Raw genomic sequence first — 15,848 nt, 5'->3', positions numbered from 1 at the left:
AAATCTTCACACTCCCTCCAATGTCACAAATCAGATAATCATTAACTGCCTCGCTCCCTACTGCTTACAATCGCGGGATAGGTTGGCGGCTGGCTTTTTTATATGGTATTTCACTGGACGACGACGATTATGCTTTGTTCCTCGTTTCGAATTAAAAATTTCCAGCCATGGTTCGTGACAGGCATTTGGCTTTCAGTTGACTTGACCACGACTTATCTCCTCAACGAAAACATCACTCTTTTTTTTTATTTTTTTGGATATGAGGTTCATCCGGCCAAGTAATACACACCATGATTACATTCTCAATGGAGCTTTTATATAATTAATGCCATTCGTACGAACCCAATACCTCCCCTAGGGAGGTTGGGCCTCTAACCGCTCGTCACTCTTTAATCTTGATATAAGGGAGAGCCGCGCTTATATGTTCAGTGGAGCTCGTCAAGATTTTGCCCAAATATTGGTAGATTTCAAGCCCCATTTCGATGTATTTTTTGCCTCTTTCCTTGTCACATTTAACATGTTACCTTCTGAGGCTTCGAGCATTTAACATTTTTTGCTTCTTTTATTTTCATAAATTTTTTTTCATGTGTATACTCTTCCCTAACCACTTTGCCTTTTGAGGCTTGAATTACTATGATATAGTTGATAAGGTTGCTCGTTAATATTGAAGATTTTGCTACAAAATGTTTGTCTAATTTTAATTATTTTCATAAATTATTCTATGTAGATTCTCCTCCCTAATCACATTTGGCACATTGCATTTTGAATCTTGAATCATTATAACATAATTGGTAAGATTGTCCATTAACCTTTAAGATTCTGGTATAAAATCGCGAAAGGAATCACCTAAAAATCGTGATAAATCGTCAAAACATCGCAAAAAAAAAAAAAAAGATTTTGCCAATATATCGATGGGGATGATATATCAATAAGTTTGGGTAATATTTTCCAACCTTGAATATCGCACCTTGTTTCAGTGTTCACTAAAATGGCCGAACTTCGGTGAAAAGTTTGACCATGCGTATAGGTCACTTATATGCAATCTTTATTTCATTTGAAAAAAAAAAAGGGTTAAGATTGCAGGTTCAAGTCCTAAAAGGTCGGCCATTCACTGGAGTGGCATCCAAGCATGCAATGTGTCTTCACTAGTAACTTAAGTCGTTGGATTAAAATAATTCAAAACTACAAGTCAAACCCTTTGGATTCAAGTTTGTTACGACTTAGGGTGAACATTTCTGCTAGCCAAACCAATTGTCTAAGCCCCAAAACAAAGAAACCTTTTGTTCCATCTCTCACATGCTTTTTGCTTTTCCTTGGCAAATGAGCTAAAGAGATGATTTGGTCTTTTTCAATGATCCCCGCAGGAAACGACAGACATCCTTAGAGAGGACTGTCTCAAGAGTTGTGCTATAGTTTGATTTGTTTTGTTTTTTGGGTTTTTGACCACGTTTTGTAACTAGAATTCGCTCCCTCTTTTTCAATCACTCGGACTTGCAAAAACGTGCTCAACCAATGTGGTTGAGTATCGTCTTCGACGAACAAATTAGTATCTTCTAACTCAATCTCCAAGTTCTTAAAATAACGTGAGAGTACATACCTAATAATAATGAATATATGGATATTTATAGATCTTAAGAGATATTACCTTAACTGTGCAATAATGGAGTCCGACCTGGACTCTAAGAACAATTCAATATATCTGACTTTGATTAGAATTATTATCACTATTTTTTAGGAGGTTGGATGCGAATCAAATTGTACACGTTGCTTAGCGCATTTGTTTTATTCGTGGTCCGACCAAGGTTTGATCGGTCAAGTTCCTTTTTGGTCGACCTAGTTAGGTTTATTATAAATTATCCATAACACAAACATTAGATAGGACCGAAATAAAGAACTCCCCCACGTATCAATAATTTGTTCGATTATCCACCCATCAATTTTCAGGTTTAACCAATTAATCACAATGCAAATGTTGGGTTGTTTTATTTATTTATTTATTTAAATTTTAAATAAAAAGAATATATAAATATTATTTTTCAATGTGAAATTTTGAAAACACCTGACTGGGGCCGGTGCCCCAGTTGAGTTTCACGAGCGTTATTTGGACCGCAGAATCTACTGAAGCTGAGCCCATTATTAGCCTGAAAAGCCCACGGTTCTCAGTCCCCAAGAGCGTGAAGGCGGTTTTGAGAACCACATTCCAGAGGACCGAACCGCAGAGTCGGTTCTCGAAAGTCCTATATATAGCCAATCACTCTGCGTGTGCCGTTTCTGTTACAACATCGGGGGTCCGATTGTGCGAGTTAAACCCCTTGGTTTCGCAGATCGAAACCCTGAAAGAAACAGAGGCAAACGCCTCTACCTCGAAAATTTCTTCTGGCACGGAGGAGTTAACTCTTCTTGATACTTTGGTAGTTGAATCAGCTTTCACTGTTGCATAGTTTTTGTGGATTAGAAATATCAGTTCGGGTAGTTTCTCTGAAGTGTCGTGGAACGAAGATTTTGATAAAGATTTCAAGGGTTTTCCAGTTACAGGATAATATACATTCCGATATTACTAGGGTTTTGTAGATTTTGACAAACGATGTGGAATAACGGGCAAATGGCTCCTCCTGGGGCTGGTGCTGTACCTCCTCCACCGGCAGTGCAGCCGTCGTATACCGTCCCGCCGACGCCTGCAGAAGCAGAGGCACAGCTCGAAGAGAAGGCGAGGAAATGGATGCAGCTCAATTCTAAGCGTTATGGTGATAAGAGGAAGTTTGGGTTTGTTGAGACGCAGAAGGAGGACATGCCCCCCGAGCATGTCCGGAAGATCGTAAGGTTAGTTAATCTATTCTACACTCGTTCAACCTGTCGTAGTTAGAGTGAAATCTTGAACTTCTTCTGTTTTTTTTTTGGGGGTGGTAATAGTGAATTCTTGAACTTTTAATGGAAGGAATTTTGGTTGCTCTGGTAACCTGCACTGGTTTATGAACCCTTCAATTTTATACTCCATGGTGTTGCCGACTTTTTTCTTTGTGTATTAATCGTTTAGAATGATTAAGCTTGAAAATCTTTCATCCGGTAGAGATGTAAATTGGCATCAAATGGCAGTGGCCGAATATAAAGAAAAAGAAAAGCTCAGTATAATTTTTGTACACCAAAAATTTGAGTTTTGATGACTTTTTATTTCAATAGTATCTGTACTTGTAAGTTGTAACTGTTCATTGTTAAGTTGGTAGACGGACGGGATTTGTGCATATCTTCCTTCTAGTTGCTTGGGAGTTTTAGTTTTGCTTTTGTTTTAGCTTATTGAGTTATGACATGGTCATGTTTGGGAGTTGTCTTTCTTTGTTTGGTTGATTATCTTGGTTTTCCTTATAGGGACCATGGAGACATGTCTTCTAAGAAATTTCGGCATGATAAACGCGTTTATCTAGGGGCCCTGAAATTCATCCCACACGCAGTATACAAGCTTCTTGAGAACATGCCAATGCCTTGGGAGCAAGTATGCATCTGGGTTTTGACTGCTTAATTGATTTACGTATGATTGGCAGCTATTGTTTTTACCCTCTATGTTATCTAACATGTTTCTGGTAATTGTAGGTCCGCCATGTGAAAGTTTTATATCACATTACTGGAGCAATAACATTTGTCAATGAAATTCCATGGGTTGTTGAACCTATATATTTAGCTCAGGTGTGTTTACTCTCTTGTTTCTTCCCTCATATTAATACTTATGATTTTTATAATATAAAAGAGAGTTTGAAGGTCCTGTTGGGCATCACATTAAGGGGGTCTTGGTGCAGTGGTCGGTCGACCACAGTTGTAGCATGAGGTCGAGGCATCAAAGCAGCCTCTCAGCATAAATTGCTGGGCTAAGGTTGTGTAGTGCAATCCCCCCCTCCAAAAAAAAAAAACAGAAAAAGGAAAAGAGAAAAAAAGAAAAGAACTGTTTGTGTGGAAGCCTTGGGCACTGGTTCCCCCTTTTTAGTTGGGCAACATATTATATATGTTATGAATGTTTGTTAGAAAAAAGATGATGAATTCTTGTATGTGTGTGCCCAACTGGTGTTGATCCGATGTGCGAAAAGTTGAAACTTCTACCTTCTTGGGGCTTGTGCAAACTTGATTTAACTCCACTGTGGAGATTATTTTGTACAATTTTTTGCTATTCCTGATGAATATGTGCAGTGGGGTTCAATGTGGATTATTGTGTACAATATTTACTATTCCTGATTAATATGTGCAGTGGGGTTCAATGTGGATTATGATGCGAAGGGAGAAAAGGGATCGTCGACATTTTAAGAGAATGAGGTTTCCACCATTCGATGATGAGGAACCTCCATTGGATTATGCAGACAATTTACTAGATGTGGATCCTTTGGAGCCAATACAACTGGAGTTGGATGAGGAGGAAGATTCCGCTGTATGCACTTGGTTCTATGATCATAAGCCTCTTGTGAAAACCAAACTTATCAATGGTCCTAGCTACAGGAGATGGCATTTGTCTCTACCAATCATGGCTACTCTTCACCGGCTTGCTGGGCAGTTACTTTCGGACCTGATTGATCGGAATTATTTTTACTTGTTTGACATGGAGTCATTCTTCACTGCAAAAGCATTAAATATGTGCATACCTGGTAAAGCTCTGACTCTTCATGATTGAAGTAAAATTGATTGTTGTAAAACCATTTTAACCTTAACTTCTGTGATCTAGTCGTTCTATTAGAGAGTTGTTTTTGTCGTCACCAGCCTTAGAAACTGTGGATTAATTTCTTATGATTTTTAAAACAAGATTTTTGATATGTAATCTTGTCTCTTATGCAGTTATGCTACATATTAGGTGCATTGAGTAGTCAATCAGTGGAATGCTTTATGAATTTGCATAATTTATTGATCTTTCCTGGGATGGCTGCATAAGTCAGGTTTTTAAAATTTTGTCATTGTGTCATTTGCATTATATCGATACCCCCAGTTCTATCTTTCTTCATAGATCCCATTCCACTGCCAATTATCATATCTCGCAGATTAGTAGCTTCGTCGTTGCAAATTCAAAAAAGATAAAATGATGATGGAGAACTGATATGCATTACATTGCCTTACTATACTCAAAATCATTGCTGGTAATCATGTATATGGTTATAAGTATGCATGGATGTCAAGCAGTTATTAACTTTGTTGGTCTCCTGCAGGTGGCCCCAAGTTTGAGCCTTTGTATCGTGACATGGAGAAGGGAGATGAGGATTGGAATGAGTTCAATGATATAAACAAACTCATCATCCGTTCACCGCTGAGGACAGAGTATAGAATTGCATTTCCTCATCTTTATAACAATAGGCCAAGAAAAGTAAAGCTTTCTGTATATCATACTCCTATGGTAATGTACATAAAAACAGAGGATCCTGACTTACCTGCATTTTATTACGATCCTTTGATCCACCCGATAACTACTGCTAATAAGGAGCGGCGTGAGAAGAAACTTTATGATGAGGAAGACGATGATGATTTTTTTATGCCAGAAGGGGTTGAACCTTTGCTTGAAAGTACTCAGCTCTATACTGATACTACAGCTGCTGGGATTTCATTATTGTTTGCCCCACGTCCGTTTAACATGCGATCTGGTCGAATGCGAAGGGCAGAAGATATACCACTTGTGTCGGAGTGGTATAAAGAGCACTGGTATCTTTCATGGCTTTGCTTGATAGATGCATCTCCTTCTGACTTATTTATCATATTTTCCTAACTTCTGTTTCTGTATTCTCTCTCTTTTGATTGCAGCCCTCCATCATATCCTGTAAAAGTGCGTGTTAGTTACCAGAAGCTATTGAAATGTTTTGTGCTGAATGAATTGCATCACAGACCTCCCAAGGCTCAGAAAAAGAAGCACTTGTTCAGGTCCCTACAAGCTACTAAATTTTTCCAAACCACAGAATTGGATTGGGCTGAAGTTGGTCTTCAAGTTTGCAAGCAAGGGTACAACATGCTGAATTTATTGATTCACAGAAAAAATCTGAATTATCTCCATCTCGATTATAATTTTAATCTGAAACCTGTGAAGACCCTGACAACAAAGGAGCGTAAGAAGTCACGTTTTGGTAATGCTTTTCATCTGTGTCGAGAAATCTTGCGATTGACCAAGCTAGTAGTAGATGCCAACATCCAGTTCCGTTTGGGGAATGTTGATGCCTTCCAGTTGGCTGATGGTTTGCAGTATACATTTTCACACGTTGGTCAGTTGACGGGTATGTACCGTTACAAATATAGGCTTATGAGACAGATCAGGATGTGCAAAGATTTGAAGCACTTGATTTATTATCGCTTCAATACGGGCCCTGTGGGTAAAGGACCTGGGTGTGGTTTCTGGGCACCAATGTGGCGGGTGTGGTTGTTCTTCCTTCGTGGTATTGTGCCGTTGCTGGAAAGGTGGTTGGGTAATTTACTTGCTCGTCAGTTTGAAGGGCGTCATTCAAAAGGAGTTGCAAAGACGGTCACTAAGCAACGTGTGGAAAGCCATTTTGACTTGGAACTTCGGGCTGCTGTTATGCATGATGTTCTTGATGCGATGCCAGGTGAATAATCGTAATCTTTTGTTGTTTCTTGTGGTTCTGCATTCTGTTATACTTCACCTGTTTTTATTAAAAATTAAGTATCTGCCATGCTTTTTTAACAATCTTAAGAATGATCATGTCACAGAGGGTATCAAGCAGAACAAGGCAAGGACTATCTTGCAGCATCTCAGTGAAGCATGGCGCTGTTGGAAAGCAAACATACCTTGGAAGGTAGAGTCTTAAGTTTGACATGATTATTTCCTTGCTAATTTCTATGCTTTCGTGTTTTATGTATTGCCTTCTCATATCAATTAAAAAACCAGGTGCCTGGTCTGCCAGTTCCCATTGAGAACATGATACTTCGCTATGTCAAGTCCAAAGCTGATTGGTGGACAAATGTTGCTCATTATAACCGTGAGCGCATACGGAGAGGTGCAACAGTTGATAAGACAGTTTGTCGGAAGAATCTTGGTAGATTGACCCGCTTGTGGCTGAAGGCAGAACAGGTGGATACTTGTTACGCATCTTCCTTGCATTTGTTTCATAATATTGTAATTGTACCTGTTGTGCAGTAGTAGGTGATGGCCCATGATTCATCTAGGCGACTCCATTATTGCTTTCGAGTTGCATCCTTTATGGTATTACTTTCGATTTGCATCCTTTATGGTATTTATATAACTTTATGTTTTTCTATTAGGAACGACAACACAATTATCTGAAGGATGGTCCATATGTCACACCAGAAGAAGCTGTTGCAATTTACACGACCACTGTTCACTGGTTGGAATCAAGGAAGTTTTCCCCCATACCTTTCCCCCCATTGTCTTACAAGCACGATACAAAGCTTCTTATCCTTGCCCTTGAGAGGCTTAAAGAATCTTATAGCGTGGCTGTGAGATTAAATCAGCTGCAAAGGGAAGAACTGGGGCTCATTGAACAAGCATATGACAATCCACATGAGGCATTATCACGTATAAAGCGTCACCTTCTTACACAGCGAGCATTCAAGGAGGTAAATTGTTTGTTTATAAGGATTAATTCAAGACTTTCAGCAAACTGTGGACTTTTATGAAACTAACTGCTTAACTTTGTGTTGCAGGTTGGTATTGAGTTTATGGATCTTTATAGCTATTTGATACCTGTCTATGAGATAGAGCCTCTTGAGAAGATCACAGATGCATACCTTGACCAATATCTATGGTATGAAGGAGACAAGCGCCATCTCTTCCCCAATTGGATTAAACCTGCAGATTCAGAGCCACCTCCACTTTTAGTCTATAAATGGTGTCAAGGTATAAATAATTTGCAAGGCATATGGGATACCAGTGAGGGACAATGTGTTGTGATGCTTCAGACGAAGTTTGAGAAGTTCTTTGAGAAGATAGACCTCACAATGCTTAACAGGTTTGCTATTTAATTTGGCGTTCTGCTGCTGCACTCAGTTGAATCTTGATTTTCATTTGGTGCTGACAGTTTCATCGGTGATGATTTTGCAGGCTTCTCCGATTGGTTCTTGATCACAATATTGCAGATTATGTGACTGCTAAAAACAACGTTGTTTTGTCTTACAAGGACATGAGTCACACAAACTCATATGGCCTAATTCGTGGTCTGCAGTTTGCATCATTTGTTGTTCAGTATTATGGACTGGTCCTTGATCTATTGATTCTTGGTTTGACTCGAGCCAGTGAAATTGCGGGCCCCCCACAGATGCCTAATGAGTTCATTACATATTGGGATACCAAAGTGGAAACAAGGCACCCAATTCGGTTGTACTCCCGATACATAGACAAGGTACATATATTGTTCCGCTTCACTCATGAAGAGGCACGGGACCTTATCCAGAGATATCTCACAGAGCATCCAGACCCGAACAACGAAAATATGGTTGGATATAACAATAAAAAATGTTGGCCTAGAGATGCAAGAATGAGGCTTATGAAACATGATGGTACCTCTTTGTCCCCCTCCCTCTGTAATCTTTTTTGAATGGATGATCTTTGTGACATCTGTGTGATATTGATTGTTTTTTCCTTCCAGTGAACCTCGGGAGAAGTGTTTTCTGGGACATGAAGAACCGACTTCCTCGGAGTATCACAACGTTAGAGTGGGAAAACAGTTTTGTTTCTGTTTACAGCAAGGACAACCCGAACTTGCTTTTCAGCATGTATGTACCATCTCTTAACTCACTTCCTTTTGGTCTGTATATTATTATATCATATGTTGAGATGTTATGTGAATAAACCAACTTTACCTAGACATCTGGGTTATTTTGATTTTCAAGGCATGGTATGAAACATCAGGCTGTTGGTGATTTGGTTGTCATTTATGTTGTATAAATCATGCTGGTTGTTATTCAGTGCCATCATGTTGATCGTGAACATAGGATTAAGAGAGCAGGTCATTGTGGTTGTAAATTCATACCCCCTCCCCCACCTTCAATTTTTTTGCCTAGCTAAAGAAAAAGGTTGGATTTGAAAACCCACATTTTCTTAGCTACAGTTCTCATGCTAGCTGTTTCTTGTTTCTATCCATTTTTTGAAAAAAATCAATTCAGTGCATGTATTTTCTTGGTTCGCATCAATGTTACCTATTTCATGAGTCCCCATCTGAAGGCTTGGACCTTAGATTGCTTTGCTTTAGCTGTTACATGAACGCGAGTTTTCTATTGTGTAGGTCTGGATTTGAAGTTCGGATTTTACCAAAGATAAGAATGAGTCAGGAGGCTTTCAGCAACACAAGAGATGGGGTTTGGAATTTGCAGAATGAACAAACCAAAGAGAGAACTGCAGTTGCATTCCTAAGGGTTGATGATGAACACATGAAGGTGTTTGAGAATCGTGTGAGACAGATCCTTATGTCATCCGGATCAACAACATTTACAAAAATTGTCAACAAGTGGAATACAGCCCTTATAGGTAATTCTTCACTTGAAACCTTCAAAGAATAAGAAAAAGAATAGTTGTGCGACTTCCTTTCTTTCTTAGTAGTTAGCTAAGATCCCAAAACCACATTTATTGACAGCTACTTTCTTTTTCTGTTTGCAGGCCTCATGACATATTTCCGTGAAGCAACTGTACACACCCAGGAGCTGCTTGATTTGCTGGTCAAATGTGAGAATAAAATTCAAACCCGTATCAAGATTGGATTAAACTCAAAGATGCCTAGCAGGTATATATTTGTTTTTGCTAAATCCTGTATGAGTGTCTTTTCGGTCATAAGTTCATGTTTCTAATCATGTTCTGTGCATCAGATTCCCTCCTGTCATATTCTACACGCCTAAGGAAATCGGAGGACTTGGTATGCTATCAATGGGTCACATATTGATTCCACAAAGTGATCTTCGGTACAGCCAGCAAACAGATGTGGGTGTCACTCATTTTCGGAGTGGTATGAGTCATGAAGAGGATCAGCTCATTCCAAATCTTTATCGCTACATACAGGTATGATTCTGAACCTATGATCTTCGTGTGGGTGGATAGGTGTGCATGTTACTGATATTGGTCTTTGTTTCTCAACAGCCATGGGAGAGTGAATTTATAGACTCCCAGCGTGTTTGGGCTGAGTATGCACTGAAGCGACAGGAAGCGCAGTCTCAAAACAGGCGGTTAACCCTTGAGGATCTGGAGGTTAGTTAAAATGCAACTTGCTATTTTGTATGACAATGCAGGCTTTCGTATGGTGCAATCCATCATGGCTAACAAGCCCTGTTTGGTAATCTTGTCATCTGAGTTGCTACTATGAATCGGAGAGAGTGTGGAGGACCTGGAGGGTTAAGACTTGATAGACCAATCCCTTAACCTCTATGAGGTTCTTACCAACCCTGACTTTGAGGCCCTTCCTTCTGCAGTCATTTTCATCATCTGTTGCCATCATTATCTTTTAATTCTGGATAGAGCGATCACTCTCCTTCATCTTTATTGCTGTAATGAGATAGATGATAGACATGTAGCTGGAGTGTTGGACTCTTGACGGACCAAATCACCCACCAGATCAGAGGTTCTTATCCCTAACCTTGAGGCCCCTCCTTGCTGGGAGTTGGCATCATGCTGTTGCCAGCATTATTTTTCAGTTCTGGATGGAACATCTTCTCGTGTTGCTTGTCTCAATGCTTTAGAAGTTGGAAAATGTCCACAGAACGAAATGCCAAGGCCTATTTAGAAGCCACAAACCCCAGTCCTGCTCATAATTAAGAGTCAAAGTTCCTAGAGACAGATCGTTTAAGAGGCAAACCTTTTTCTTTGTAAATGAAGCAGTGTTTTTTCTTGGAAACAAATTTAACAAAACTTCGTAGTTAAACTATTCCATTACTGCTTTGTGTTCCACTTGATTTTATTAGCACATGTTTCATAGCTTGTGATAATTGTCATGAGCTCATTGTGGAATCAAATTAGAAGTAGATAATCGTTGTTTTATAATATTACTGTGTGTATGTTCTTGTTTGATTTATAGGCTTGCCTTAATTATTTTTACAGGATTCTTGGGATAGAGGGATACCTCGAATCAATACTTTGTTTCAAAAAGATCGGCACACTCTGGCATATGACAAAGGATGGAGAGTAAGGACAGATTTTAAGCAATATCAAGTTTTAAAGCAGAATCCATTTTGGTGGACACACCAGAGGCATGATGGGAAACTATGGAACTTGAACAATTACAGAACAGATGTCATCCAAGCTCTTGGAGGAGTTGAGGGAATTCTTGAGCATACCCTATTTAAAGGAACATAGTAAGTTACTTTCCATTAGGTCTTCTCTTTCATTTTTCTTGTGAGGAGGCAACTTTCCCCAAAAAACAAGTGAAGCCTTGCATATGTATGGCAAAGTGCCTGCTAATCTGTACAAACTAAGAACAACTCATTTTAACCCCCTTTTTTTGGGGTGGGGTTGGGGGAGGATTCATTTTAACTATTAATGTTTTATCTAACTGTAGATTGTGAACTGCTCTGTGTGTTGTCTTGTATAACTGACGCATTGCTATTTACATTTCAGCTTTCCAACTTGGGAAGGTCTTTTCTGGGAGAAGGCATCGGGTTTTGAGGAGTCCATGAAGTATAAGAAGCTGACAAATGCACAAAGATCTGGGCTTAACCAAATCCCTAATCGTAGGTTTACACTTTGGTGGTCCCCTACGATAAATCGTGCTAATGTGTATGTGGGCTTCCAAGTTCAATTAGATTTGACGGGAATATTTATGCACGGGAAGATTCCTACATTAAAGATATCATTGATCCAAATATTCCGTGCTCATTTATGGCAGAAGGTACATGAGAGTGTGGTCATGGATCTCTGTCAGGTTCTGGATCAGGAACTGGATGCTCTAGAAATAGAAACTGTGCAGAAAGAGACAATTCATCCCAGGAAGAGTTACAAAATGAACAGCTCTTGTGCTGACATTCTTCTCTTTGCTGCCCATAGATGGCCCATGTCAAAGCCTAGTCTGGTAGCAGAATCGAAGGATGTTTTTGATCAGAAAGCAAGCAATAAATACTGGATAGATGTACAGCTTCGCTGGGGTGATTATGATTCTCATGATATTGAGCGTTATACTCGGGCTAAGTTTATGGATTATACTACCGATAATATGTCCATTTATCCATCTCCAACTGGTAGGCCTTATTTCCCTTTCCACTTTTTCATGTTTTGTTTTCATATTTCTGGCTTATGTGATTACCTATTCCTTTCATTTACTTTCAGGGGTAATGATTGGGCTTGATCTGGCCTACAACTTGCAATCTGCTTTTGGGAATTGGTTCCCGGGGTCAAAACCCTTGCTTGCTCAGGCAATGAACAAGATCATGAAGGTACATAGGTTTATTTATGAATGTTCATGTCTTTCTTTGGATGAATAAATGTTCATATTTTCAATATATACCTGCTATTTGAGATCTAGAAGAATTGCCAATTAATGGTATGTTATGGATTTGGATTTGTGCGTCCCTTTCTTGTATGGCATTTGTCAATATGCCTGCAATAGATTGTATACCTCTTTCATCATATTTACCTAATGTACCATATTCTTGTGCAGTCAAATCCGGCTTTGTATGTTCTGAGGGAACGTATAAGGAAAGGTCTGCAGTTGTATTCTTCTGAGCCTACAGAACCGTATTTGTCATCTCAAAATTATGGAGAGATCTTCAGTAATCAAATAATATGGTTTGTTGATGACACAAATGTGTACCGTGTTACCATCCACAAGACCTTTGAAGGGAATTTGACAACAAAACCTATCAATGGTGCTATCTTTATTTTCAATCCAAGAACAGGCCAACTCTTTTTGAAGGTAGTTCTCCTTGTGGACTTCTCAAATTTTTAGTCGTTTACTCTTTGTGTCACTAAGAGGCATTATGGATTCTTGCAGGTTATTCACACAAGTGTGTGGGCAGGACAAAAGCGTCTCGGTCAGCTTGCTAAGTGGAAAACAGCAGAAGAAGTAGCTGCTCTGGTTCGCTCTTTGCCTGTTGAGGAACAGCCAAAGCAAATTATTGTCACCCGCAAAGGAATGCTGGATCCTTTGGAAGTCCACTTGCTTGATTTTCCAAACATTGTTATCAAAGGAAGTGAACTGCAGCTGCCATTCCAGGCATGCTTAAAGATTGAAAAGTTTGGTGATTTGATTTTGAAGGCTACAGAGCCACAGATGGTCTTATTCAATATTTATGATGATTGGTTGAAGAGTATATCATCCTACACTGCATTCTCCCGTCTCATTCTGATTCTGCGGGCGCTTCATGTAAACAATGAGAAGGCAAAAATGTTGCTGAAACCTGACAAAACAATCGTCACCGAACCACATCACATCTGGCCGAGTCTCTCAGATGATCAATGGATGAAGGTATTGTTTAAGTTTGCAATTAGGTACACGTTTGAGGTTGTATGCGTGTGGATATTTATATGGGCCAACCGTTGCTAACATGGTTTCCTGGTTTTCCCTTAGGTTGAGGTTGCTCTCAGAGATCTTATACTGTCAGATTATGCTAAGAAGAACAATGTGAACACATCAGCATTGACTCAGTCTGAGATCCGTGATATTATACTTGGGGCTGAGATAACTCCACCTTCGCAACAGAGACAGCAGATAGCTGAAATTGAAAAACAGGTAACATGTTTGGTTCAGTTGGTTGTTATAAATGCTTTGAGCCATACCTTACAGATTAGGGGTGTCAACCGGTCGGGTCTTAATTGGTCTGACGGGAAACTTCTTGAGGTGCAAGACCAAAACTGATGTAATATAATCAGCCTTGAACCCAAAACTGAGACCGAATTTTAATGTGTCTGTCAGTTATCAGTCCTTATCGGTCTTTACTAGCTGGTCTTGACCGGTTATTGGCTTTCTGTAACTGGTCAAATCAACGCTATGCATTGGCTTGTTCTCCCTTTGTAAACATTTCTCCTGAAAATTTTGTGCAGGCAAAAGAAGCAAGCCAGTTGACAGCAGTCACAACAAGGACGACTAATGTTCACGGTGATGAACTCATTGTGACCACTACAAGTCCCTACGAGCAGGCAGCGTTTGGGTCCAAAACTGATTGGCGTGTGAGAGCCATTTCTGCTACAAATTTGTATCTCCGAGTCAATCACATATATGTGAACTCAGAGGACATAAAGGTACTAATGGATCTTCTCTCTCTCTGTCTCTCTTTCTCTCTCTCTCTCTCTCTCTTGTGATTAGTTTTATGGGCAGTTACTGAACTTGGGGGGGTTACTTTGATAACAGGAAACTGGCTACACATATATCATGCCCAAAAACATCTTGAAGAAATTCATCTGCATAGCAGATTTAAGGACCCAAATTGCAGGTTATCTGTATGGGATAAGTCCCCCTGACAATCCTCAAGTTAAGGAGATACGCTGTATTGCCATGCCACCTCAGTGGGGAACTCACCAGCAAGTACATCTTCCATCTGCCCTTCCGGAGCATGACTTCTTAAATGATCTGGAGCCATTGGGATGGATGCATACTCAACCGAATGAGCTTCCACAGCTGTCACCTCAGGTATCTGTGATAACTGTTGTTGGTTAAATTTTAGCGGTCAGCGCCTTGTGACTTGACTCAGAATTGTATCTTACTTGGAAATTGCTTTTTACAGGATCTCACTTCACATGCCCGGATTCTGGAGAACAATAAGCAGTGGGATGGGGAGAAGTGCATTATTTTGACTTGTAGTTTTACCCCAGGATCTTGCTCATTGACGGCATACAAGCTTACTCCCACAGGTTATGAGTGGGGTCGAGTAAACAAGGACACTGGCAGCAATCCTCATGGTTACCTTCCTACTCACTATGAGAAGGTTCAGATGCTTCTGAGTGACCGTTTCTTGGGTTTCTACATGGTATGACAATCAAGTCCTAATTCTAAATTTTGTTTCTCGAAAAGACCTAGCATTTTCTGCTTGTCTTGTTTTGGTGACCTTTTTGTTGGATCTCATATCTGTAGTAACCAATTCCATCATGTCGTTTGCAGATTCCTGACAATGGCCCATGGAATTACAACTTCATGGGGGTGAAGCACACGCTCAGCATGAAGTATGGTGTGAAGCTTGGAGCACCGAAAGAGTATTATAATGAGGACCACAGGCCCACGCATTTTCTGGAGTTCAGTAATCTGGAGGAGGGAGAGACTGTTGAGGGAGACAGAGAAGACACATTCTTATAGACAAGAAATTGCTGTTGGCCGTGTACTTGCGGTTGTCACTCATGTTGTCTATCATCTGAATGTACCATGTATTTCTAGTAATACTTGCTGTCGTTGGGCAAGACCTTTTATTTTTGGTAAAGCAAGATGCCAAGATCAAACCTTGTAATTGTACATATACGTCGATGATTTTGAAGTACTTATACTGGCCCTGTTTTCACTGATGGTTAAGTAGCAACTACCGTGTATGTTATCAGCTTGGCAAATGAATTTTTTTCCTTACCGCATTACTTGTCCGTTTAAACCAACTAGTCGACCTCAAAAGGCTGAACTTATATGAGAATGAAGTTCATAATTTCAATATGAAATTCAATTAGTAGTCCAAGGCTGGAAATCGCTGCACCAAGGAAAATGGTTCCTAATAACAGTGCTCCATCTGGGACAATATAATGTTTTTTGTACTTTTAATTTCTTGTTGATATTGTTAAATTTCTAGGCAACAATTGTTCGAGGAGGATTCCCATCTTGATATCTTGATTTTCTTCCACACCATCCTTGCACCACGCAATGTATGGTAGACCATTCATATGGTCATCCGTGAATGATCATCCTGAGCTCCAGCTTTTATCAATGATCTACTAAAAGTAGATAATCTCTTGAGATGGAACCCACCGATAGCGGGTG

The 15,848-nt window shown here is 39.8% G+C and overlaps 1 protein-coding gene across 1 annotated transcript; it reads left to right on the top strand.

The window, feature by feature from the left end:
• The first annotated feature begins 2,263 nt into the window (after window positions 1–2,263).
• LOC149025212 (pre-mRNA-processing-splicing factor 8A) lies at window positions 2,264–15,481 on the top strand. Its single transcript, XM_089145436.1, has 26 exons — window positions 2,264–2,820; window positions 3,364–3,487; window positions 3,586–3,678; window positions 4,232–4,622; window positions 5,175–5,661; window positions 5,761–6,551; window positions 6,676–6,761; window positions 6,854–7,036; window positions 7,228–7,542; window positions 7,630–7,934; window positions 8,027–8,481; window positions 8,571–8,697; window positions 9,207–9,448; window positions 9,578–9,701; window positions 9,784–9,973; window positions 10,052–10,159; window positions 11,006–11,259; window positions 11,522–12,138; window positions 12,227–12,333; window positions 12,558–12,812; window positions 12,891–13,364; window positions 13,467–13,628; window positions 13,940–14,137; window positions 14,247–14,525; window positions 14,620–14,862; window positions 14,994–15,481. Exons 1-26 carry the CDS (start codon window positions 2,585–2,587, stop codon window positions 15,183–15,185), a joined length of 7,038 nt encoding a protein of 2,345 aa, XP_089001562.1. The 5' UTR covers window positions 2,264–2,584; the 3' UTR covers window positions 15,186–15,481.
• The last annotated feature ends 367 nt before the right edge of the window (window positions 15,482–15,848 follow it).

This window comes from Hakea prostrata, chromosome 2 (assembly GCF_041222555.1).
Source record: "Hakea prostrata isolate BN-2017 chromosome 2, UWA_Hpros_2, whole genome shotgun sequence".
Taxonomy (NCBI): Eukaryota; Viridiplantae; Streptophyta; class Magnoliopsida; order Proteales; family Proteaceae; genus Hakea; species Hakea prostrata.
This window is presented reverse-complemented; position numbering and strand designations above follow the sequence as displayed.

Excerpts from the sequence above, each read along its gene's own strand:
- LOC149025212 (XM_089145436.1), top strand. The coding sequence starts at position 2,585 with ATGTGGAATAACGGGCAAATGGCTCCTCCTGGGGCTGGTGCTGTACCT. Across the intron at positions 7,037-7,227 it reads TGTGGCTGAAGGCAGAACAG|GAACGACAACACAATTATCT; the intron begins GTGGATACTTGT and ends TTTTTCTATTAG. Across the intron at positions 9,702-9,783 it reads AACTCAAAGATGCCTAGCAG|ATTCCCTCCTGTCATATTCT; the intron begins GTATATATTTGT and ends TCTGTGCATCAG.